General features: G+C 42.6%; 1 protein-coding gene across 1 annotated transcript; it reads left to right on the top strand.

Annotated features, from left to right (window-relative positions):
- The first annotated feature begins 458 nt into the window (after nucleotides 1-458).
- On the top strand, nucleotides 459-23,122 carry LOC123954383 (disintegrin and metalloproteinase domain-containing protein 1a-like). The gene is made up of 3 exons (XM_046025508.1): nucleotides 459-578; nucleotides 19,328-19,412; nucleotides 20,562-23,122. The coding sequence occupies exons 1-3, from the start codon at nucleotides 459-461 to the stop codon at nucleotides 23,069-23,071; spliced, it is 2,715 nt and encodes a 904-aa protein (XP_045881464.1). The 3' UTR covers nucleotides 23,072-23,122.
- The last annotated feature ends 2,959 nt before the right edge of the window (nucleotides 23,123-26,081 follow it).

Genomic DNA, 26,081 nt, shown 5'->3' with positions numbered 1-26,081 from the left:
ATTTGACTGACGTGGCAATTGCTGCCTTGGGCCCAGTTACAGGTAAGCCTGGTAAGGACTTTCTTCCTTTCCTTAGAGCCCTCCTTTCAAGACCATGGTGGCATTAAAAGCAACCTGCTGCTTGGATCCTAAGTCAAAGATTCCAGCTATCTCCCTCTTCTGACCGCATCCTTAGTCCTTAACGTGCAAATGGCTCAAGACACGCCAACTTGCACATTCGCGGCTTGCTGTCCAACCTTGGTGCTTTTTACAGAAGTCTAATTGAACTGTGAAGCTGACACGTCACCTCTCCTCATTCATGCATACAACCACTGTTGAGTCCTTACCTATGAACTGTTGTACTAGTACTAGGGACATGGTAGAAAATAAGACAAAGCCTCTGATCCCATGAAAATGAAAAAAAAAGAAAAGAAAAGAAAAGACTGCAAACCTGGCACCAACTAAAAGATAACTCCATGATGCGTCAGGCTGTAACATGTGCAACGGAGCAGATGAAGCTGTGCAAGGGGAACAAGAGTGATGTGAAGGTGGAATTCTCTTTGAAGCCAATGGTCAGAGAAGGGGAAGAGCCCATCAGGGTGAGGGGAGTCTAAGTGGAAGGGTCCTGAGATGGGAGCGTGCTTGGCATGTCTGAAGAGCAGCAAGGAGGTCAGCATTATCTGGACAGAGTGGGCATGGTGGAGTAGCAGTTGAGGGCAGTGGATGGAGACAGGTCACGTGAAGACTTGGTAAGGACCGGTAAGGACTTACATTTCTATTTCAGTGGGGATGGGAAGCACAGAAGGCCTTTGGCAAAGGGGTGACCAGAGCTGAGAAGTACTGAAGGATCACTCCATCTGCTACATGATCAAAGAACAGGAAGGGGTGGGATGATGCACCATTGCATAAGCAGAAAATCCTGAGATACCCTGTGATATACCAAGCAGGAGATGTTGGAAGCTTTTAGGAGGGTGGCTGAAGTGGTAGCGGTGAGGAGCGGCTAGAATCTGCGTATACCGTGAGGTAGAGCTCAAAGGATTTGGTGACAGAGCACACGTAGAGTGTTAGAGAAAGGTGACAAAGAAGGAGGACTCTACTGGCTCTGCCCTGAGCAACGGCAAGAACAGAGTTGCCATTCACTGAGGTGCAGATGAGTGGGAAAAAGCAGGCGTTGGACGTGTTTAGCTTGAGATGCCTCTTAAACACCCAGGCGGGCATGGCAGCTAGGCAGCAAGACGACTGGGTCTGGAACTCAGGAGGAAAGTCAGCCACAGATGTCTGTTTGAGAGTTGCCAGTCCGGAGATGATATTCAAGCCACGGGATGGTGGCCACTGCCCAGGGAGCAGAGCCAGCAGATAGAGAAAGGAACAGATCCAAGGACTGGGTGAGGGCTTAGCTCCGGGGTGCTCCATGTGTAGGTGTTGATAAAATGAGGACTCAGGAAAGAAGTGGGGGGAGAAGGAGTGGCTGGTATGGTAGGGGAACCACCAGGAGAGAGCATGTCCTGAAAACCCAAGAGCGAAAGTGTTTCTAGAAGAGCCTTACACTACAATGCCAGTCCATCTGCAATTTCTCGGGGCTCTACTTTCAACAGATATCCAGAATGAGACCTCTTACCACCACCGCCACTGACCCCCACTCTGCAGCACACTGCAAGCCATCATCCACTCCCTCTTCCCTTCTCCAACCGCAGAAGTCTCTAACTGGTCTCTCTGCCTCCACTCTGGCTCTCCCAGCAGCCTGTTTTCCACCCAGTGGGCAGAGCGATTCTTTTCAAAGGTAAGTCAGAACATTCCGATCATCTTTTAAGTGTTGTTAGTAGGTCCAAGGTGAGGACCGAGTGTTGATCATTTGATTTGACAATGGAGAGTTATTCATTGGTATCCTGGAGCAGAGCAGTTTGGATGGATGGGTGGGAATGAAAGCTTATTCTACTGAAGTCAAAGTGCCAAGGGTGAGCCAAACAAACATCTGTGAGGGCATTCCACTGTCATCGATATTCAGAGAAACACAGATCATATAGCCACAAAGAGATGTTGCTACACACCCACAAGACTGGCTGTTGAAACTTAAAATTCCAGGTGTTGATGTGGAATAGTAGAAGCTCTCATAAACTGCCTCAGAAACATAAAGTGGCGTGCCACTTTGAAATAGCACTTACAGTTTTCTAGTTAATTTTATTTTCTCAGGTTCCCTATAACTTAGCTCTTTTACTCTTTGGCAAATGCCTTAGAAATTTCTGCTTATTTGCATCATGTTACTGGACAATAATGGTCATAAGAAGGACTTGCATAATATTCCAAAAGAAAAGAGCCCTGTGTTCACAGATAATACAATGAACGTTGTGATGGATCCACACACAGAAATACAAGGGTAGAACAATGTGGCAGTGAATGAACTATGGTGGCATCGAACAGGGTAAGTAACTGTAAACTTAAATACCACGTGGAACAGAAGAGGTCACACTGCATTCCTTCGGAATCGCAGGAACTTAAGAGGTAAAATGGGAAGCACTCCCAAAATGTTAAAATAAGGTCCTTCAGAAATCCCCTCCTCCATAAAAACAGTTACAACACAGGCAAAAAGAGTCAAAACCCACCTTTTGGAGGTGTGGGTATTAATCCAAGACACTGAACCAGTGAAGCTTGTTTGTTCAAAAAATGGGTATAAAACGGCTGAATCTTGGTAAGAGCACTGAGCTATGTCGTTTTAATTGCCTTCGTCCCATATCCCTCTCCCTCAGGTTCCCACTAGCCTTGAAAAACTGTATCACAGCAACTAGGGTAGCTGTGAAAACAGGCAGCCTAGCACCCAGTGGAATGGGCAGGACAGTTTAGAGCTCCCTCAAAAGCACCATGGCCATAGAGCTGTTACTAATTTTATGCCTGGCAGTTCCCCAGAAAATCCCCCTTCACAGGACTTGCCTTGCTATAAACTCTTAGAAGAAAACATAAAGAAGCGTTTCACGGCACTCGATTTGGCCAAGATAATTCTGAGGCATGACACCAAAGACACAGGTCACAACAACAACAAAAAAACAGACGAAATGGACTTAACAAAACGTTAAAACTTTTGTGCATCAAAAACCACTTCTGACACAGGAAAAAGGCTACCCACAGAATGGGAGAAAATATTTGCAAATCAAGTGTCTGTCTGATAAGGGATTAATATCCAGAATATACAGGGACAGTCCTACAACTCAACACCAAGAACAACAAAAGGAATGACCTGATTCAAAAAATGGGCAGAGGACTTGAAGAGACATTTCTGCAAAGAAGATACACAAATGGCCTACGGCACATAAAAAGATGTTCAACATCACTCATCATGAGGGAAACGCAAACCAAAACTGCAGTGAGATACCACCTCCCACCCATGAGGATGGCTGCTGTCCAAAAAACAGAAAATAAGACATCCGGTGTTGGCGTGGATGTGGAGGAAATTGGAACCTATGTGTGCTGCCAGTGAAAATGTAAAATGGTACAGAGGCTGTGGAATACAGTGTCGCGGTTCCTCAAAGGATCACAAATAGACTTGCCATAGGAACCAGCAATTCCACTCCTGGGTATACACCCCAAAGAACTGAAAGCAGGGTCTTGAATAGCTGTTGGTATGTCCGTGTTCACAGCAGCACTATTCACAATAGCTAAAACACAGAAGCAACCTAAATGTCCATCGATGGATGACCAATGGATAAGCAAAATGTGGTGTATACTTACAATGAAACACTATCCATCCTCAGAAAGAAAAGAAATTCTAACGTGTGCCACTAAAATGGATGACCCTCAAGGACATTATGCCAAGTTGAAATAAGCCAGTTCCTAAAAGACAAGTCTTGTATGAGTCCACTCATAGGAGGCACCTAGAGTAGTCACAATTCTAGAGACAGGAAGTAGAATGGTGGTGGCTAGGGGATGGAGGCAAATAGGCAATGGAGATTTACAGTTTCAGTTATAGGTTATAAGATGAAAAGGAGTCCTGGTAATCAATAGTGGTGAAAAAACTATTGGAAGGAGAAATGAATACTTCTCCACTCAGAGAAACAGCACTGAGAAGGTGAAAAGACAGTCCACAGGATGGGAGAAAATATTAGTGGATCATATATCTGATGGGGACTAGTACCCAGAAAAGATCAAGAACTCTTACCAGAAAAAGATGTCCAATTTTAAAAGGGCATAGACTGTGAACAGACATTTCTTCAAAGAAGAAGCAAAGATCAATAAGAATGTGAAAGGATGTGCAATATCATGAATTATCAGAAAAGTGCTCATCAAAACTACAATCAGAAGCCATTTTACATCCACTGGGATGGCTAAAATAAAAAAGACAGGCAGTGTTGAATGTCAGTGAGGATGTGGAGAAACTGGAATACTCATTCACGGCTGGCAAGAATGGAAAAGTATGTAGCTGCTTTAGAGAAGAGTCGGGCAGTTCCTCGAAACGCTAAACACAGAGTTAACGCATGACCGAGCCATTCCACTCCCAAGCGCCTACCCAAGGGAAATGAAAACATACGTCCAAGCAAAATCTTATACTCCAATGTCCACAGCAGTATTATTCACAATAGCCCAAAAGTGGAAACTACCAACATGGTCAACCACTGATGAGTCCTAAATAAGTAAATAAATAAAATGTGGCCTATTCCTTTATTCAAAAGGAATCTACTATTTGGCCCAAAGGAAATGAAATACTGACACATGCTACAACATGGCTCATCCTTGAAAACACGTGAGGTGAAGTAAGTCCATCACAGAAGATGACAACTTGTACGAGTCTCTTACTATGAAATACCCGGAACAGACAAAGTCCTAGAGAGCACACTAGCAGTGGCCGGGGGCTCAGGGGGAGGGGTGACATGAAGAGGGGCTGCTAATGAATGGGAGAGTTTTCTTTATAGGGTGAGGAAAAATGTTCTAAATTCGACTGTGGTGATGGTTGCATAATTTTCTGAACATACTACAAACCACTGAACTGGACTCTCTATTACTTTTTGAAGAATTTATTTATTTGACAGAGAGACAGAGAGAAAGTACAAACAGGGAAGCATCAGGGAGAAGAAGAAGCAGGCTCTCTGCTCAGTGGGGCTTGATGCCAGGACCCTGGGATGACGACCTGACCTGAAGGCAGACACTTAACCGACTGAGCCACTCAGGTGCCCCTGAACTGGACTCTTTATTTATTTTCATATTATGTTATATTAGTCACCATACAGTACATCATCGGTGTTGATGTAGGGTTCGTGATTCACTGTTTGTGTATAACACCCAGTGCTCCATGCAATACGTGCCCTCCTTAATATCCATCACCAGGCCAACCCATCCCCCACCCCTTCTCTCTAAGACTCTCAGCTGGTTTCTGGGAGTCCACAGTCTCTCATGGTTCGTCTTCCCCTCTGATTCCCATCCCTTCATTTTTCCCTTCCTTCTCTTAATGTCCTCCGTGCTATTCCTTATGTTCCACAAGTAAGTGAAACCATACGAAAACTGACTTTCTCTGCTTGACTTATTTGAACTGGACTTCTTAAACAAAAACAATCATGGCATGTGAATTGTATCTCAATAAAGGTGTTATTAGAAGACAAGTAAAATAAAATTACAGTTACACCAGGATGCATATTTGGGAAGCAAAATAATTTTTTTTATTCTTTTTTTTTTTTTAAAGATTTTATTTATTTGTCAGAGAGAGAGAGCACAGGCAGACAGAGTGGCAGGCAGAGGCAGAGAGAGAAGAAGGAGCCCGATGTGGGACTCGATCCCAGGACGCTGGGATCATGACCTGAGCCGAAGGCAGCTGCCCAACCAACTGAGCCACCCAGGCGTCCTCAAAACAATTTTTTTTTTTTAAGATTTTATTTATTTATTTGACAGAGAGAGATCACAAGTAGACAGAGAGGCAGGCAGAGAGAGAGAGAGAGAGAGAGAGAGAGAAAGAGGGAAGCAGGCTCCGCTCAGCAGAGAGCCTGATGCGGGACTCGATCCCAGGATCCCGAGATCATGACCTGAGCCGAAGGCAGCGGCTTAACCCACTGAGCCACTCAGGAGCCCACCCAAAACAATTTTTTTAAGGAGAAAATAGTTACCATGAGAGACAGAATCATGATTATCTGTTATGCAGGAGGATCTGTGATTGGCAATGGCACATGGATGACTTCTACGGACCTAAAACTGTTGATTACATCATTCGACCTACACAGCAGTCTCCCTCCCTCGATAAAATATACATCACATAAAATTAACCGTCTTTACCATTTTTTTTCTTTTTTTGTCCCCCTTTTATTTATTTTTTCAGCGTAACAGTATTCATTCTTTTTGCACAACACCCAGTGCTCCATGCAAAACGTGCCCTCCCCATTACCCACCACCTGTTCCCCCAACCTCCCACCCTTGACCCTTCAATACCTTCAGGTTGCCCCAACCTCCCACCCCTGACCCTTCAAAACCCTCAGGTTGTTTTTCAGAGTCCATAGTCTCTTATGGTTCGCCTCCCCTCCCCAATGCCAGGAACCAGACGAAATTAGGGTCCCCTACTCCTCTGCCATCTTAACTTCTCCTCTGTGATTTCCTTTAGATGAGGTTCCTCAAAAGGTCAGGTTCATGGAGAAAGTAGAATAGAGTTGACCAGGAGCTGGGGAAAAGAGTGACCGAGAGTTATTGTCTGATGGGTACAGAGTTTCAGTTTGGGACGATGACAGGTTCTGGAAACAGATGGTGGTGAAGGCTGTCCAGCAGTGTGAATGTACTTAATGCCACCAAACTGTACACTTAAAAAATGGTAAACGTCTTTACCATTTTTTAAGTGTACAGTTTGAAAATGGTAAACGTCTTTACCATTTTTTAAGTGTACAGTTTGAAAATGGTAAACGTCTTTACCATTTTTTAAGTGTACAGTTTGAAAATGGTAAACGTCTTTACCATTTTTTAAGTGTACAGTTTGAAAATGGTAAACGTCTTTACCATTTTTTAAGTGTACAGTTTGAAAATGGTAAACGTCTTTACCATTTTTTAAGTGTACAGTTTGAAAATGGTAAACGTCTTTACCATTTTTTAAGTGTACAGTTTGAAAATGGTAAATGTCTTTACCATTTTTTAAGTGTACAGTTTGGTGGCATTAAGTACATTCACACTGCTGGACAGCCTTCACCACCATCTGTTTCCAGAACCTGTCATCGTCCCAAACTGAAACTCTGTACCCATCAGACAATAACTCTTGGTCACTCTTTTCCCCAGCTCCTGGTCAACTCTATTCTACTTTCTCCGTGAACCTGACCTTTTGAGGAACCTCATCTAAAGGAAATCACAGAGGAGAAGTTAAGATGGCAGAGGAGTAGGGGACCCTAATTTCGTCTGGTTCCTGGAATTCAGCTACATAGTTACAAAATCATTCTGAACACCTGCAACATTAATCACAGATCTGAGAAAAGAATTGCTGCAATTCTACAAATAGGAAAGTGACCACCTTTTGGAGGTATGGAGACGTGAATTCGGGGCAATAGATGAGTAGATAAGGCGGAGGGAGGAAGCCTGCTTAAGGAAGCTCCCTCAAAGTATTATAAGCAGGGGAGCACAAAATTGGAACTTAGAAATCTGCTACAGTGGGGGACGTCCCTGGCTTAAAGATGCTCAGGTGGTGAGGCGGGGTGGAATCCCATGTCAGATAGCGTGGCCCCTGGATCCCCAAGGTCACAAGAAGAATGTGGGGTGCCAGAGTGTGGCAGGATTTTCAGGGATCGGAGCTGGGAAGCCAGGTGAAAACAGCAAGTCTAGCAGCCGGCTCTCTGCTCTGTGTTGCCATGAATTGTGAATTACTTCATAGTGGTATGACTGCTCTCTTGGCAGGGGACAGCAACAGGCAGAAATACAGTGAGGCCCGCACCCCCTTTCCTGGGAAAAACGGCATGTGTTTGCACTGCAGGAGTCTGTCAAGTTTAGAGATTCAGAGCTGAGTGGGTGCCTGAGATAAAAATGCTCGGTCACAGGCCCGGTGAACAAAGAGTTCTGTCCGAAACCAGGGAGACAAGAGGTGATTCACTGCACCTGTGAGGGCTTCCTGAAGAGTGCGGGGAGGGGGGTTGGTGGCTAGAGATTGGGGCATGGCCATATCCACATCCTCAACCCCATCGGTGCTGAAGGCCTTCAGAGAACAAAACGGTGCACAACACCGTGCAATCTGAAGCTGCTCGCACTGAGCCCTGCCCCCTGGTAATAGCAGTGCAATTCCACCAAGCAAGGACACCTGAGATTCCCTGCAACAGACACCCCTCCGCCAGAAGACGGGCTGGAACAACTCGCTTGCACCAAGTTTTCCCATTATAGGGAACCGCAAAATTTTAGCTTTGGGGAAAGACAGTATATAGAATTCACAGCTTTTTAAAAATAATTATTATTCATTAGCCTTTCAGTTTTATTCTTTTCAGGTATTTTATTTTTTTAAATTCCTTTCTGGTTCTTATTAAAGTTTGTAATATATACTTTGTTTCCTTCTGTACTATTTTATTATATATAATGTTACATATGTTATTATATTATATATTACATTTACATATACATTTTGTATTTCTGTATAAATACATATGTTTATATATAACATATATTTATATATAAATTAATATTATACTTATTATATATTTATATATAAAAGTTTTTCATTCTTTCCTATTTGAGATCTATACATACACATTGAGATACATATACACAAACAGATACACAAAAATATATATATATATATATATATAAGTTTTTCTCTCTTTCCTATTTTTGAGATCTAGTTTCTTTTAACAAACAAACCAAAATACACTCAGGATCTAGTTTATTGTTTTGTTCTGTTTTAGTTGTTGTTTAATTTCTTCTTACATTTGTTTGTTTCTTATTTCCTCTGGTTAGTTTTGTTTGTATTTTTCTGGTGGTTTTTGTTTTGTTTGTTTGTTTTGCCTTTTCTCTCTTTTATTCTTTTCTGGACATAATGATGAGATGGAGAAACTCACACCAAAAGAAAGAACAGGAGGAAGTACTACTCACTTCCAGGGATTTAATCAATATGGATAAAAGTAAGATGTCACAACTAGAATTCAAAACAATTATTTAAAAAGTATGCTTGAAAAAAAGCAGAGAAGACACTAGAGACTCCATTATTATAGAAATGAAAGAAGTAAAAACTAATCGGGTGAAAAATAAAAATGCTATTCCTGAGATGCAGTAAAAAAAAAAAAGGAGGCTCTGGGGCGCCTGGGTGGCTCAGTGGTTTAGGCCTCTGCCTTCAGCTCAGGTCATGATCTCAGGGTACTGGGATCGAGCCCCGCATTGGGCTCTCTGCTCAGTGGGGAGCCTGTTTTTCCCTCTCTCTCTGCCTGTCTCTCTGCCTACTTGTGACCTCTCTCTTGGTCAAATAAATAAATAAAATCTTTAAAAAATTTAAAAAAAAAAAAGGAGGCTCTAACTGCTTGGATAAATGAGGCAGAAAAGAGAACCAGTGATATATAAGACAAAATGATGGAAAACAAGGAAGCTAAGAAAGGGAGAGAAAAACAATTACTGGATGATGAAGGGAGACTTGGAGAAATCAGTGATACCATAAAGTGAAATAATATTCGAATAATAGGGGTCCCAGAAGATGAAGGGGGTGAAGAAGGTTTATTTCAACAAATCACAGCTGAGCACTTCCCTAATCTGGAGTAGGAAAGAGGCATTCAAGTCCAGGAGGCACAGAGAAACCCCCTCAAAATCAATAAAAATAGGTCAACATCTCGACCTACAATAGTGTAGCTTGCAAATTTCAGAGATAAAGAGAAAAACCTAAAAGCAGCTCAGGACAGGAGGTCTGTAACCTACAAGGGCAGAAACATAAGACTGGCAGCAGACCTGTCCACAGAGACCTACCTGGCAGGCCAGAAAGGACAGGCATGATATACTCAATGTGCTAAATGGGAAAAATACGCAACCAAGATTACTTTATCTGGCAAGGATGTCATTCAGAACAGAAGGCAAGATTAAGAGTTTCCAGGACCAACAAAAACTAGAGGGATTCCTGAACACTAAACCAGCCATGCAAGAAATATATTTTGTTAAAGATTTTATTTATTTATTAATTGACTGATTGATTGATTGATGGGAGAATGAGAGAGATGAGAAAGAATGAGAGAGAGAGAGATAGGGAGAAGGTCAGAGGGAGTAGCAGACTCCCTGGCAAGCAGGGAGACAGATTCGGGACTCCATCTTGGGACTCCAGGATGATGACCTGAGCCAAAGACAGTTGCTTAACCAAGCTACCCAGAAGCCTCTACAAGAAATATTAAAGGGGGAGAGGGAGTCAAGATGGCGGAGAAGTAGCAGCCTGAGACTACATCAGGTAACAGGAGATCAGCTCGATAGCTTATCTAAACATTGCAAACACCTACAAATCCAACGGGAGAGTGAAGAGAAGAAGAACAGCAACTCTAGAAACAGAAAATCAACCACTTTCTGAAAGGTAGGACTGGCGGAGAAGTGAATCTAAAACGACGGGAAGATAGACCGCGGGGGGAGGGGCCGGCTCCCGGCAAGCGGCGGAGGAACGGAGCACAAAATCAGGACTTTTAAAAGTCTGTTCCACTGAGGGACATTGCTCCAGGGGCTAAACCGGGGTGAAGCCCACGCGGGGCCAGCGTGGCCCCAGGCCCCGCAAGGTCACAGAAGGATCGGGGGTGTCAGAGTGTCGGAGAGCTTGCAGGTATTAGAACGGAAAACCGGCTGCAAAGACAGAGCCGAGGACTGAACTCTCAGCTCGGGGTTACCTTGAACTGGTCGCGGGCTGGGTGAGCTCGGAGCGCGGCTAGAGGCTGGGGATACGGGAGTGATTGGGTGCTGTCCTCTGGGGGCGCACTGAGGAGTGGGGCCCCAGGCTCTCGGCTCCTCCGGGCCGGAGACTGGGAGGCCGCCATTTTCATTCCCGTCCTCCGGAACTCTACGGAAAGCGTTCAGGGAACAGAAGCTCCCAAAAGCGAACCCGAGCCGATTACTTAGTCCGGCCGCCGGTAAGGGCGGTGCAATCCCGCCTCGGGCAAAGACACTTGAGAATCACTACAACAGGCCCCTCCCCCAGAAGATCAACAAAATATCCAGCCAGGACGAAGTTCATCTATCAAGGAGAAAGCAGATTCAATTCCTAAGACAGCAGAGCAATTCCAGACGAGGAGAAAGCAAAGCACGGAACTCATGGCTTTCTCCCCATGATTCTTTAGTCTTGCGGCTACTTCAATTTTTTTTTCTTTTTTCAATTTTTTTTTTCTTTTTTCAATTTTTTTTTCTTTTTTCTTTTTTCTTCTTCTGCTAAATTTTTTTAAAACTTTTACCCTTTTCTTTTTTAACATTTTTTGACTAGTTCATCTAAATATATATATTTTTTCTTTCTTTTTTATATTTTTTTATTTGTTTTATTTTTTAAATTTTTTTCTTTTCTTTTTTTTTTTTTCTTTTTTTTCCTTTTTTTTTCAGAACCTGTTTTTTATCCCCTTTCTCCCCCCCACAATTTGGGGTCTCTTCTGATTTGGTTACAGCGCATTTTTCCGGGGTCTTTGCCACCCTATTAGTAGTTTATTTGCTCCTTCATATCCTCTTATCTGGACAAAATGACAAGGCGGAAAAAATCACCACAAACAAAAGAACAAGAGACAGTACCGAAGGCTAGGGACCTAATCAACACAGACATTGGTACTATGTCAGATCAAGAGTTCAGAATGACGATTCTGAACATTCTAGCCGGGCTCGAAAAAGGCATGGAAGATATTAGAGAAACCCTCTCTGGAGATATTAAAGCCCTTTCTGGAGAAATTAAAGAACTAAAATCTAACCAAGTTGAAATCAAAAAAGCTATTAATGAGGTGCAATCAAAAATGGAGGCTCTCACTGCTAGGATCAATGAGGCAGAAGAAAGAATTAGTGATATAGAAGACCAAATGACAGAGAATAAGGAAGCCGAGCAAAAGAGGGACAAACAGCTACTGGACCATGAGGGGAGAATTCGAGAGATAAGTGACACCATAAGACGAAACAACATTAGAATAATTGGGATTCCAGAAGAAGAAGAAACAGAGAGGGGAGCAGAAGGTCTATTGGAGAGAATCATTGGAGAGAATTTCCCTAATATGGCAAAGGGAACAAGCATCAAAATCCAGGAGATGCAGAGAACCCCCCTCAAAGTCAACAAGAATAGGTCCACACCCCGTCACCTAATAGTAAAATTGACAAGTCTTAGTGACAAAGAGAAAATCCTGAAAGCAGCCCGAGAAAAGAAGTCTGTAACATACAATGGTAAAAATATTAGATTGGCGGCAGACTTATCCACAGAGACCTGGCAGGCCAGGAAGAGCTGGCATGATATATTCAGAGCACTCAACGAGAAAAACATGCAGCCAAGAATACTCTATCCAGCTAGGCTATCATTGAAAATAGAAGGAGAGATCAAAATCTTCCAGGACAAACAAAAACTGAAAGAATTTGCAAACACCAAACCAGGTCTCCAGGAAATATTGAAAGGGGTCCTCTAAGCAAAGAGAGAGCCTAAAAGTAGTAGATCAGAAAGGTACAGAGACAATATACAGTAACAGTCACCTTACAGGCTAATAATGGCACTAAATTCATATCTCTCAATAGTTACCCTGAATGTTAATGGGCTAAATGCCCCAATCAAAAGACACAGGGTATCAGAATGGATAAAAAAACAAAACCCATCAGTATGTTGCCTACAAGAAACTCATTTTAGACGCGAAGACACCTCCAGATTTAAAGTGAGGGGGTGGAAAACCATTTACCATGCTAATGGGCATCAGAAGAAAGCTGGGGTGGCAATCCTTATATCAGATCAATTAGATTTTAAGCCAAAGACTATAATAAGAGATGAGGAAGGACACTATATCCTACTCAAAGGGTCTGTCCAACAAGAAGATCTAACAATTTTAAATATCTATGCCCCTAACGTGGGAGCAGCCAACTATATCAACCAATTAATAACAAAATCAAAGAAACACATCAATAATAATACAATAATAGTAGGGGACTTTAACACTCCCCTCACTGAAATGGACAGATCATCCAAGCAAAAGATCAACAAGGAAATAAAGGCCTTAAATGACACACTGGACCAGATGGACATCACAGATATATTCAGAACATTTCATCCCAAAGCAACAGAATACACATTCTTCTCTAGTGCACATGGAACCTTCTCCAGAATAGATCACATCCTGGGTCACAAATCAGGTCTCAACCGGTATCAAAAGATTAGGATTATTCCCTGCATATTTTCAGACCACAATGCTCTGATGCTAGAACTCAATCACAAGACGAAAGCTGGAAAGAACCCAAATACATGGAGACTAAACAGCATCCTTCTAAAGAATGAATGGGCTAACCAGGAAATTAAAGAAGAATTGAAAAAATTCATGGAAACAAATGATAATGAAAACACAACAGTTCAAAATCTGTGGGACACAGCAAAGGCAGTCCTGAGAGGAAAATATATAGCGGTACAAGCCTTTCTCAAGAAACAAGAAAGGTCTCAAGTACACAACCTAACCCTACGCGTAAAGGAGCTGGAGAAAGAACAAGAAAGAAACCCTAAACCCAGCAGGAGAAGAGAAATCATAAAGATCAGAGCAGAAATCAATGAAATAGAAACCAAAAAAACAATAGAAAAAATCAATGAAACTAGGAGCTGGTTCTTTGAAAGAATCAATAGGATTGATAAACCCCTGGCCAGACTCATCAAAAAGAAAAGAGAAAGGACCCAAATCAATAAAATCATGAATGAAAGAGGAGAGATCACAACTAACACCAAAGAAATACAGACAATTATAAGAACATACTATGAGCAACTCTACGCCAACAAATTGGACAATCTGGAAGAAATGGATGCATTCCTAGAGACATATAAACTACCACAACTGAACCAGGAAGAAATAGAAAACCTGAACAGGCCCATAACCAGTAAGGAGATTGAAACAGTCATCAAAAATCTCCAAACAAACAAAAGCCCAGGGCCAGATGGCTTCCCAGGGGAATTCTACCAAACATTTAAAGAAGAACTCATTCCTATTCTCCTGAAACTGTTCCAAAAAATAGAAATGGAAGGAAAACTTCCAAACTCATTCTACAAGGCCAGCATCACCTTGATCCCAAAACCAGACAAGGATCCCACCAAAAAAGAGAACTACAGACCAATATCCTTGATGAACACAGACGCAAAAATTCTCGCCAAAATACTAGCCAATAGGATTCAACAGTACATTAAAAGGATTATTCACCACGATCAAGTGGGATTTATTCCAGGGCTGCAGGGTTGGTTCAACATCCGCAAATCAATCAATGTGATAGAACACATTAATAAAAGAAAGAACAAGAACCATATGATACTCTCAATAGATGCTGAAAAAGCATTTGACAAAGTACAGCATCCCTTCCTGATCAAAACTCTTCAAAGTGTAGGGATAGAGGGCACATACCTCAATATTATCAAAGCCATCTATGAAAAACCCACTGCAAATATCATTCTCAATGGAGAAAAACTGAAAGCTTTTCCATTAAGGTCAGGAACACGGCAGGGATGTCCATTATCACCACTGCTATTCAACATAGTACTAGAAGTCCTAGCCTCAGCAATCAGACAACAAAAAGAAATTAAAGGCATCCAAATTGGTAAAGAAGAAGTCAAACTATCACTCTTCGCAGATGATATGATACTATATGTGGAAAACCCAAAAGACTCCACTCCAAAACTGCTAGAACTTGTACAGGAATTCAGTAAAGTGTCAGGATATAAAATCAATGCACAGAAATCAGTTGCATTTCTGTACACCAACAACAAGACTGAAGAAAGAGAAATTAAGGAGTCAATCCCATTCACAATTGTACCCAAAACTATAAGATACCTAGGAATAAACCTAACCAAAGAGACTAAGAATCTATACACAGAAAATTATAAAGTACTCATGAAAGAAATTGAGGAAGACACAAAAAAATGGAAAAATGTTCCATGCTCCTGGATTGGAAGAATAAATATTGTGAAAATGTCTATGCTACCTAAAGCAATCTACACATTTAATGCAATCCCTATCAAAATACCATCCATTTTTTTCAAAGAAATGGAACAAATAATCCTAAAATTTATATGGAACCAGAAAAGACCTCGAATAGCCAAAGGAATATTGAAGAACAAAGCCAAAGTTGGTGGCATCACAATTCCGGACTTCAAGCTCTATTACAAAGCTGTCATCATCAAGACAGCATGGTACTGGCACAAAAACAGACACATAGATCAGTGGAACAGAATAGAGAGCCCAGAAATCGACCCTCAACTCTATGGCCAACTCATCTTCGACAAAGCAGGAAAGAATGTCCAATGGAAAAAAGACAGCCTCTTCAATAAATGGTGCTGGGAAAATTGGACAGCCACATGCAGAAAAATGAAATTGGACCACTTCCTTACACCACACACGAAAATAGACTCCAAATGGATGAAGGACCTCAATGTGAGAAAGGAATCCATCAAAATCCTTGAGGAGAATGCAGGCAGCAACCTCTTCGACCTCAGCCGCAGCAACATCTTCCTAGGAACAACGGCAAAGGCAAGGGAAGCAAGGGCAAAAATGAACTATTGGGATTTCATCAAGATCAAAAGCTTTTGCACAGCAAAGGAAACAGTTAACAAAACCAAAAGACAGCTGACAGAATGGGAGAAGATATTTGCAAACGACATATCAGATAAAGGGCTAGTATCCAAAATCTATAAGGAACTTAGCAAACTCAACACCCAAAGAACAAACAATCCAATCAAGAAATGGGCAGAGGACATGAACAGACATTTCTGCAAAGAAGACATCCAGATGGCCAACAGACACATGAAAAAGTGCTCCACGTCACTCGGCATCAGGGAAATACAAATCAAAACCACAATGAGATATCACCTCACACCAGTCAGAATGGCTAAAATTAACAAGTCAGGAAATGACAGATGCTGGAGAGGATGTGGAGAAAGGGGAACCCTCCTCCACTGTTGGTGGGAATGCAAGCTGGTGCAACCACTCTGGAAAACAGCATGGAGGTTCCTCAAAATGTTGAAAATAGAACTACCCTATGACCCAGCAATTGCACTACTGGGTATTTACCCTAAAGATACAAACATAGTGATCCGAAGGGGCACGTGTACCCGAATGTTTATAGCAGCAACGTCTACAATAGCCAGACTATGGAAAGAACCTAGATGTCCATCAACAGATGAATGGATAAAGAAGATGTGGTATATATACACAATGGAATACTATGCAGCCATCAAAAGAAATGAAATCTTGCCATTTGCGACGACGTGGATGGAACTAGAGTGTATCATGCTTAGTGAAATAAGTCAATCGGAGAAAGACAACTATCATATGATCTCCCTGATATGAGGACATGGAGAAGCAACATGGGGGGGTAAGGGGATAGGAGAAGAATAAATGAAACAAGATGGGATTGGGAGGGAGACAAACCATAAATGACTCTTAATCTCACAAAACAAACTGGGGGTTGCTGGGGGGAGGTGGGATTGGGAGAGGGGGAGCGGGCTATGGACATTGGGGAGGGGAGGCAAACCATAAGAGACTATGGACTCTGAAAAACAACCTGAGGGTTTTGAAGGGTCAGGGGTGGGAGGTTGGGGGAACAGGTGGTGGGTAATGGGGAGGGCACGTTTTGCATGGAGCACTGGGTGTTGTGCAAAAAGAATGAATACTGTTACGCTGAAAAAATAAATAAAATGGAAAAAAAAAAAAAAAAAAAAAAAAAAAGAAATATTAAAGGGGATCCTCTGAGTACAGAGAGACCCCAAAAGTAACAAGGATCATGAAGGAACAGAGACAATCTACAGAAAGAGCGACTTTACAGGTAATACAATGGCACTTAATATCTTTCAGTAATTACTCTGAATATAAATGGGCTGAATGCTCCAATCAACAGACACATGGTATCAGATTGGATTAAAAAAAAAAAAGTCCCCATCGATAGGCTGTCTACAAGAGACACATTTGAGACCCAAAGATACCTCCAGATTGAAGGTGAGAGGATAAAGAACCATGTTTTATGCTAATGGACATTGATAAAAACTGCAAGTAGCAATCTTTATATCAGACAAACTAGATTTTAAACCAAAGGCTGTAATAAGAGATGAAGAAGGACACAATATCATAATAAAAGCGTCTATCCAACTAGAAGATCCAACCATTATAAGTATGTATGTCCCTAACTTGGGAGCAGCCAACTGTATAAACCAATTAATAACAAAATTAAAGAAACACATTGATAATAGTACAATAACAGTAGGGGACATTAACACCTTACTCAGGGCAATAGACAGATCATCTAAGCAGAAGACAAACCAAGAAACAAGGGCTTTGAATGAATGACACACTGCACCAGATGGCCTTCGCAGACATATTCAGAGCATTTCATCCTAAAACAACAAAATACACATTCTTCTCAAGTGCCCATGGAACATTCTCCAGAATAGGTCACACACAGTGGGTCACAAATCAGGTCTCAACTGGTACAAAAAGACAGATCATATCATGCATGTTTTCAGACCACAAGGCTTCATAACGTGAACTCAATCACAAGAGGAAAGTTGGAAGGAACACAAATACATGGAGGTTGAAGAGCAGCCTACTAAGGAATGGGTCAACCAGGAAATTAAAGAAGAATTTAAAAAATACATGGAAACAAATGAAAATGAAAACTAAAGGTTCAGAGCTTTTGGGATGCACCAAATGCACTTACATTGTATATAAGAATTCAAGCCTTTCTCAAGAAACAAGAAAAGTCTCAAGTACACAATCTAACCTTACACCTACAGGAGCTGGAGAAAGAACAGCAAATAAAGCTTAAATCCAGCAGAAGAGCAGTAATAAAGATCAGAGCAGAAATTAAAGATACAGAAATTAAACAACAACAACAACAATAACAGTACAACAGATCACAAGGGAACTAGGAGATGGTTCTCTGAAAGAATTAATAAGATCAATAAACATACCAGAAAAGAAAATATTTACAAATGACATACCAGAAAAATGACATACTAGTATCAAAAATCTATAAAGAACTTCTCAAACTCAACAACCAAAAAACCAAAAAATCCAGTCAAGAAATAGGCAGAAGACATGAATAGACATTCCTCCAAAGAAGACATAGGAATGGCTAACAGACACATGATAAAATGCTCAGCATCACTCAGCATCAGGGAAATACAAATCAATATCACGATGAGGTCCCATCTTAAAAAAAAAAAAAAGAATGAAATTCTGCCATTTGCAATGACTTGGATGGAACTAGAGGGTGTTATGCTAAGTGAAATAAGACATAGGAAGACAAATATCATATGACTTCACTCACTTGTGGGACCAAAGAAACAAAACAGATAAACACAGTGGAAGGGAACGAAAAATTAAATCATATGTAAACAAAGAGGGAGACAAACCATAAGAGATTCTTTTTTAAATTTTTTAAAAAGATTTTACTTATTTATTAGACAGAGATCACAAGTAGGCAGAGAGGCAGGTGGGGGGTGGGTGGGACAGGCTCCCTGCTGAGCAGAGATGCTGATGTAGGGCTTGATCCCAGGAGCCTGAGATCATGACCTGAGCTGAAGGCAGAGGCTTAACCCACTGAGCCACCCAGATGCCCCACCATAAGAGACTCTTAACCATGGGAATCAAACTGAGGGTGTCTGGAGTGGAAATAGGCGGGGGTGGGAGTAATGGGGTAACTGGGTGATGGTCACTATGGACAGCACTTGATGGAATGATCACTGGGTGTTATATGTAACTAATGAATCCTTAAATTCTACCTCTGAAGCTAATAATACACCATATATTAATTGAATTGCATTATAAAAAAATTTTAAGTACATGAAATCATAGAATATTTGTCCTTTTGTGTCTGGCTAAGCTGTTCTCTTTTTAATAATTCAGTGTAAAACACTTTTCTGTCTTATGCATGTCATGGGTTTGTGGTATGATTCAAAGTTAAGCATTTCAGAAAAGAAAAAAGTGATGCAAACTGGAAAAAGAATGTTAATACACTCTGTCAAAGAGCTTCACTATGAAACAGAAGAGAAACTGGATGTGACTGAGAGTGACATGGGCTGAGAAGGATGGTTTCATAAGGGTGAGATATTACAGCTTATAATGAGACTGGATCTATGGACAAACAGATGTTTAAGATGGAAAAGGGAGAAGGGACAACTGGAAAAGCAAACAAAGTCCACGAGAAATTAAAAAGGGTAGGAGACTCCTCATGCAAGCAGAGGGACTGGCCTTCGACTGGAGCATGGACAACTTATCCACCATCGTAGGAGGAAGATCTAGACACAGGGGGCCTCACCCGGCACCGACACGTGGAAGCACTCTTTGGACTGCTTCTATTTTTCTCAGCCAAAGGTGAGGCCAGAAGAAGTCAGAAGAGTGACCTGCTGGCCGAATGTAGGAAGAGGCACATACTGAGAACACAAATGTGCCGTTAGTCAGTATGGTTGTGGGTTTTCCTGAAGACATTTTTAGCCATTCAGGACAGGCATCAAGCAAGTAAAAACAAATGACACACAACAGATGAGACATCACAGCACTCATAACCTGGGAGTCATTTATTCACTTGATAAATAATTCTTGTTTGTCTACTTTTGGACAAGCACTCACCTAGACCTGAGGGTATAATAAAGACGAACAGACAGAATTGGTCACTGAACACACGGAGGCCGCATTCTAACACAGGAGAGACTTTCAGGATACCTAGTTTACAACAGGCATAGTATTACATACCAGGATGTCAGGGCCATCCTATGAAGAGTGTGGGCCTGGACTCACCCACCAACGGGCCCATGATACTCACCCAGAAGGGGAGGCCGCTCTACTGGCATCCCCATACACACGTTTGGACAGTGTTATCAACAGAACTTGAGAAACCAAACTCTGACGATGTTAAAACACAGGGGTATTGACCCTTGCCCCAAGAGTCACCAGCTCACTCAAGTCTATCTTGTGGCACAGGGCTGCCACTCCACTGGCCTTTTCTAACAGACTGGCCTGTGAGATGACGCATATCCCTATAATGCCATCCAGGGATAAAGAACAATCAGAGTTATGATAGCTGTGTGTTACGGAGCAAGAGTTTTAAAGGAGGGGAAGTGAGCAACAGAGTGTGCCTCCAAAGATGTCTAAGCCCCCTGGTCTGGAACACTTGGAGTTAGCCAAGCAACGGACGACAGGAGGGGCGGGGGTGGGGCATTCCGCGCGGCACAGTTGAGAAGGCATGGAGGTTTTGTTTCCACTCTCCAGGCAGGGTCTTGCCTTTTAGTACCTGCAGTCCTTCATGATTACATCAGTCCACGATGTCAAAAGGACCTTAGCCAGGGAGCACTGAAGTTGATGCTGGGGAAGAAGTCACACAGAAAGGACACTACCTGAAGGATAACAGATCGGAAAGACTAGAAAGGACATAGCCAGAGGCTATGCTTCTCTCAGGTATGTGGTAGCCACCCTTCATGCGGCCAGCATAGATCTGGAGCTACTGCCCGAGGGTCTCTGTGTCAGGGACAGCTGCTACTGATGGACACAGGCCACACACCATCAACCGATTCCCAACGGCCACGTCAGTGGCAGCTTCTTTGAGACAGTCTGCCTCCTCCTCGTCTTCTCTACAGAAATACCAAGTGGCTGCCTATGAGGCTGGCAGAGAGCTTCCGGCGTGGGCTCCACAAATGAAGGGCTGGAGGCGAGCACCAGAAGTGCCGGGACCTTCGTGTGTCAGGTTGGGCATCATGCTGGTGTTGGTACTGATTTTCCTGCCAGGCTTGTACTGTGACCCTGGATCTGTATATTACGCTTCTTACGAAACAGTCATCCCCAAGAGTCTGACAGTCAAGGGAAGGGAAGATCCAGGGGAAAAGGCATCATCCTATACGCTATTAATGCAGGGCCAGAAGCAGGTGATTCAACTGAAGGTGAAGAGAGACTATTTTGTGAATAACTTTCCAGTCTTCAGCTATCACAGTGGGGTCCTGCGGCAAGAAGTGCCTTTCATCTCGCATGACTGTCACTACGAAGGCTACATAGAAGGAGTCCCGGGTTCTTTTGTTTCCCTCAGCACCTGTTCAGGCCTCAGGGGCATCCTGATTAAGGAGGGGAAACCCTATGGCATTGAGCCCATGGACAGCTCAGAACAGTTTGAACATGTGTTGTACACCATGGCACCCCAAGCTCGAGTGTCCTGTGGCGTCACTTCCAAAGGCAGCCAAGTGGTGTCCACCAGCCGGCAACAAGGGAGCAGGAAGCCTCGCCGTCTACAGGCACTGCCGTCCTTTTGGTCACACACCAAGTACGTGGAGATGTTCGTCGTGGTCAGCAACCAGCGCTTCCAAACGTGGGGCGGTAACGTCGATGAGACAGTCCAGAGAGTAATGGACATCACTGCTCTGGCCAACATCTTCACTCGGGGAATAAACACCGAGGTGGTGCTGGCTGGAATGGAGGTCTGGACCGAGGGGGACCTCATAGAAGTCCCAGCGGACTTGCGAGTTACACTGAGGAATTTCAACAGCTGGAGACAGGAGAAGCTCTTCCCCCGGGTGAAGCACGATGTTGCCCACATGATCGTGGGACATCATCCTGAAGACCATGTGGGACAGGCATTTCTCAATGGTGCCTGTTCAAGAGGCTTTGCAGCCGCTGTTGAATCCTTCCACCATGAAGATGTCCTCCTGTTTGCGGCGCTCGTGGCCCACGAGCTTGGGCACAACTTGGGTATTCAGCACGACCACTCGGCCTGCACTTGTAAAGATAAACGCTTTTGCCTCATGCGTGAAAACATCACTAAAGAAAGTGGCTTCAGCAACTGCAGTTCTGACCACTTCTACCAGTTCCTCCGGGAACACAAAGGGGCCTGCCTATTTAACAAGCCCCGGCCCCAAGGTCGCCTGCGTAGGCAAGCCTCGTGTGGAAACGGTGTGTTGGAGGTGAATGAGGAGTGTGACTGTGGACCTGACTGTGGTAATAACCCGTGCTGTGACCAAACATGTAGGCTGAATGAGCATGCACAGTGTAGTGATGGACTGTGCTCTTTTAATTGCCAGTGGAGACATAAGGGTTTCATGTGTCGTTCTGCTCTTGGGGAGTGTGACCTCCCAGAGTATTGTGATGGTACTTCTGGAGAATGTCCCAGGGACCACTATAAGCAAGATGGTACATCGTGTGATATAATTCACTATTGTTTTATGGGCCGGTGCAGGAACCCTGATACTCAGTGCATGGATATATATGGGTCACCTGCAAAGTCAGCCCCAGAAAACTGTTACATTTCCATGAACACGAAAGGGAACCGGTTTGGAAACTGTGGCTGTCCTACTGCTGCTGTCCCTAGATACGTTAAGTGCACTGATGAGAATATATTTTGTGGGAAACTTATATGTACAAATATTACACAGGTTCCACCAATCAAACCCCACCATACTCTGATTCAAGTAGCTCACAATGATGACTGGTGCTGGAGCATGGATGTCTATAACATTACTGATATCCCTGATGATGGAGATGTGGACACTGGCACCCTTTGTGCCCCAAACAAAATCTGCATGAACTACTCCTGCATTGATCGTGCTGTGCTCAAGTACGACTGTGAACCTCAAGAAATGTGTAATGGGAGAGGAGTCTGCAACAATTTAAGGCACTGCCATTGTGAGGAGGGCTATGCACCCCCTGACTGCAAAGTTTCAGGAAATGGGGGTAGTGTGGACAGTGGTCCCCCCGGCAAGCCAGATGATGGAAATGTAAGTGAAGATGAAACTAGAGGTCTTAGTTCTCATCATGGTAGTTTTGGCAGAGGCAGTGAGAATAAATTTGAAAGCAAAAGTCTTGGCAATCTATTGTACATATTTCCCTTATTTCTTGTGGCAATATTTTTAAGTCTGATTATTGGTGCCAGTGTTGGGGCTGGAAAGGAGATATCACAGTGCTCACAAGAGGCTCTAGAAGATACTGAAGAAGAAGCTGTACAAGAAAAGGAAGGAGGCCAAGTAGAGGAAGAAGTAGAGGGAAGAAATAAGTAGTGATAGGAAGAAGTCTAATATAGCCAATACCCAAACACTAGCTGGAATGGAGGTTCAGTGGAGGAAATATGAAGTGCACACCGATGGCAGCAGTGGCCCTAAGAGGGACTCCACAGTCTTATGAAATGTACAACTGTGCAAGGAAGGGCTTTTCTTCTTCAATGTACTCATTGATTACATATACATAGATGAAATCATTTATAAAAATATTTTAATATTTCATTATCATATTTTGTGAAATTTTATTTAAATTAAAATTCTCTCATGAAACTTTCAGCTCAATATTTTGTCTTCAGTAGGTCCAGTTTTGAGTTAACTGTTTTTTAGGGAATGTCATCTTGCATCGACTGTGTTGGATATACAGTATTAAACGTTTATATCTATTAGGGTCCAGGTTTTTCACCCCACTTATAACTACACATTATGTTAGGAAAGTAGTTTCTATGTTTATTGTTCTAATTGCTCTGTGAAGTATATCCATGAAATGAAAAGATTTAAATTAAAAAGTAAATAAATACCTGTTTTCAAACGGTATCACTTTGGGCTTTATGTGGCCTATTACCTGGGTCTCCTTCCATTTTGTGGTTCTCCATTCAATTCATGGCAGTATGATCACCCTGGTTCCGGGTGACAGGGGTGGGCAATCTGGCCAAGAGATGATCTTGACTAGTGCTCATTTTCTATTTTCTACTTTTAAAAAAAAAAAAAGATTTTATTTATTTATTTGACAGAGATCACGAGTAGGCAGAGAGGCAGGCAGAGAGAGAGAGAGGAGGAAGCAGGCTTCCTGCCAAGCAGAGAGCCCCATGCGGGACTCCATCCCAGGATGCTGGGATCATGACCCGAGCTGAAGGCAGAGGTTCTAACCCACTAAGCCACCCAGGCACTCCTATTTTCAACCTTTTTGATTCTGTTTAATTCTCAATTCTTTTAAGTTAATTTATTGTTGAGTGACTGTCTAAAGGACCAGAGCTTTGGAAGGTAGTTAATTATAAAGACAGCAGAAGTACCTACATAAAAACATGACCCATTCAGAACGAGACACTGTGCTAAACACTTTACATTTGTTGTCTTAATTTTATCCTACCTCCCGTCCTATGAGACCTCCCATCTTCTGCATGAGGAAACAGACCCCAAAGAGTTCTATTCCAGACCTAGCAACCTTTGTTCCACCCAACATCCAACTGAATCTACGTTCCCCACTGTCTCATGAGCCCTTCCTTCAGTACAAAAAAGTGACTAGAAAGATGGTCAATATGTCTTTTAAGTGCCCAGATAATGGCTTCTTCCTCAGTGACTCTAACGAAACAAAAGCCTTACAGAGGGATGCCTTACTGCTATCATGAACCTACCACACTGTGTAATCATTACCGATGAAAGTGCCTTTTCCCCTATTATACCTTGACATCATGGAGTGGCAGGCAGCTGAGGCAGAGACCTCAGCTCATTGTGGGTGCTCAGTAAATGTTGACCAAATGAAGGACTTAACCAGAGGGAACCTTAAAATACGAGGGTAACTTCTATGGATGCCACTTGCCAAAACCTTGCTTGGCTGCAGTGTTGCTACAGGTTGAGTGTTCTGAGTCTCAGGGACGTTCCTGAGCATCAGTCCCTGAAAATACATTTGCTGAATTCCTCTTCTAACTGCCTGGCCTACATGAGCAGAAAAGAACAGAAAAAAGAATGGTAAGATCTGAGTGCCTGGGTGGCTCAGTGGGTTAAAGCCTCTGCCTTCAGCTCATGTCATGATCCCAGGGTCCTGGGATCAAGTCCCGCATCGGGCTCTCTGCTCGGCAGGGAGCCTGCTTCCTCCTCTCTCTCTCTGCCTGACTCTCTGCCTGCTTGTGATCTCTCTCTGTCAAATAAGTTAAAAAAAAAAAAAAGAATGGTAAGACCTGACTTCAGCCTTAAAGAAGCTTATATTAATTACTTTTGCTGGAACAAAACTAAACTTAAGGGCAAAAATCCAAACTCAGGACTTCAGTTATGTAAGATTCCAGGTCATGAGAGTTATTGGTAGCCAAATCTCAAAGTGTTTTATGCCAGAAGGTCAGGATGCATGGTGAAAACACTCCTAGACCACCATCTAATTAGAACATTAAATGGTGGTCAGCCAAGAGCTGTGATGATAAGGGTAAAACTGGGTAAGTTTACCCACATATAAACCTGTGCTTAGAGACTTTGAAAAAGATGTGAAGTATTTCCAGTGAGAAGCACTTCAGTGGAGAACAGAAGGGGTGACCTTCCTAACTGCACATGTGATGGGGACTAGGCCAAAAGCTGAAAAGCATCACATAGTTTTACTAGCTTCTCAAGTATAAGGGAATCATGATTTAGGTAGGGGGTAATTATGCTTAGCTATTTAATAGCATTCTTTAAAGACCAAAAGTCAGATAGATAATTGGAATCAATCATTGAAACTTATCTAAACTTCACAACAAGGGGCGCCTGGGTGGCTCAGTCAGTTAAGCGTCTGCCTTTGGCACAGGTCATGATCTTGGGGTCCTGAGATAAAGGCCCATGTCAGACTCCCTGCTCAGTGGGGAGTCTGCTTCTCCTTCTCCCTCTTCCTCTCTCTGCCCCCCACCCTGCACTCATGCTCTCTCTCAAATAAGTAAACAAAATCTTTAAAACAAAAACAAAAACTTCACAATATTTCACAACAAAATTTATAAAAATTTAGCAAATACGCAAGTTGGAAGTTGAACAGACATTATAAATTTTTAGTTGCTGTCCTTATGATTGCATTGAAAGCAGGAAACAAAGGTCAGGACAGGCTCTTTGAACGAACTTCCTCTGAAAAAGTGATAGAAAATTGGACATACTTATAAACTCTCAGGTAAATCTTAAAATGTATGGAAACTCCAAATCCCAGGGATTGGTTGAAGTTGTTTAGCGTATGTTATAGAAAGGAGGGGACCGATTTTAATGTGGGCAAAATAGGGGAAGTAGGGTAAGTTGGAGTCAAGGTTCAGTGTTCAGCATTTGTGTGATTGCTTCTACAGAGCAT

Source organism: Meles meles, chromosome 12, assembly GCF_922984935.1.
Source record: "Meles meles chromosome 12, mMelMel3.1 paternal haplotype, whole genome shotgun sequence".
Classification (NCBI taxonomy): Eukaryota; Metazoa; Chordata; class Mammalia; order Carnivora; family Mustelidae; genus Meles; species Meles meles.
Note: the sequence above shows the minus strand (reverse complement) of the source record. Positions and strands in the feature narration are given on the sequence as shown.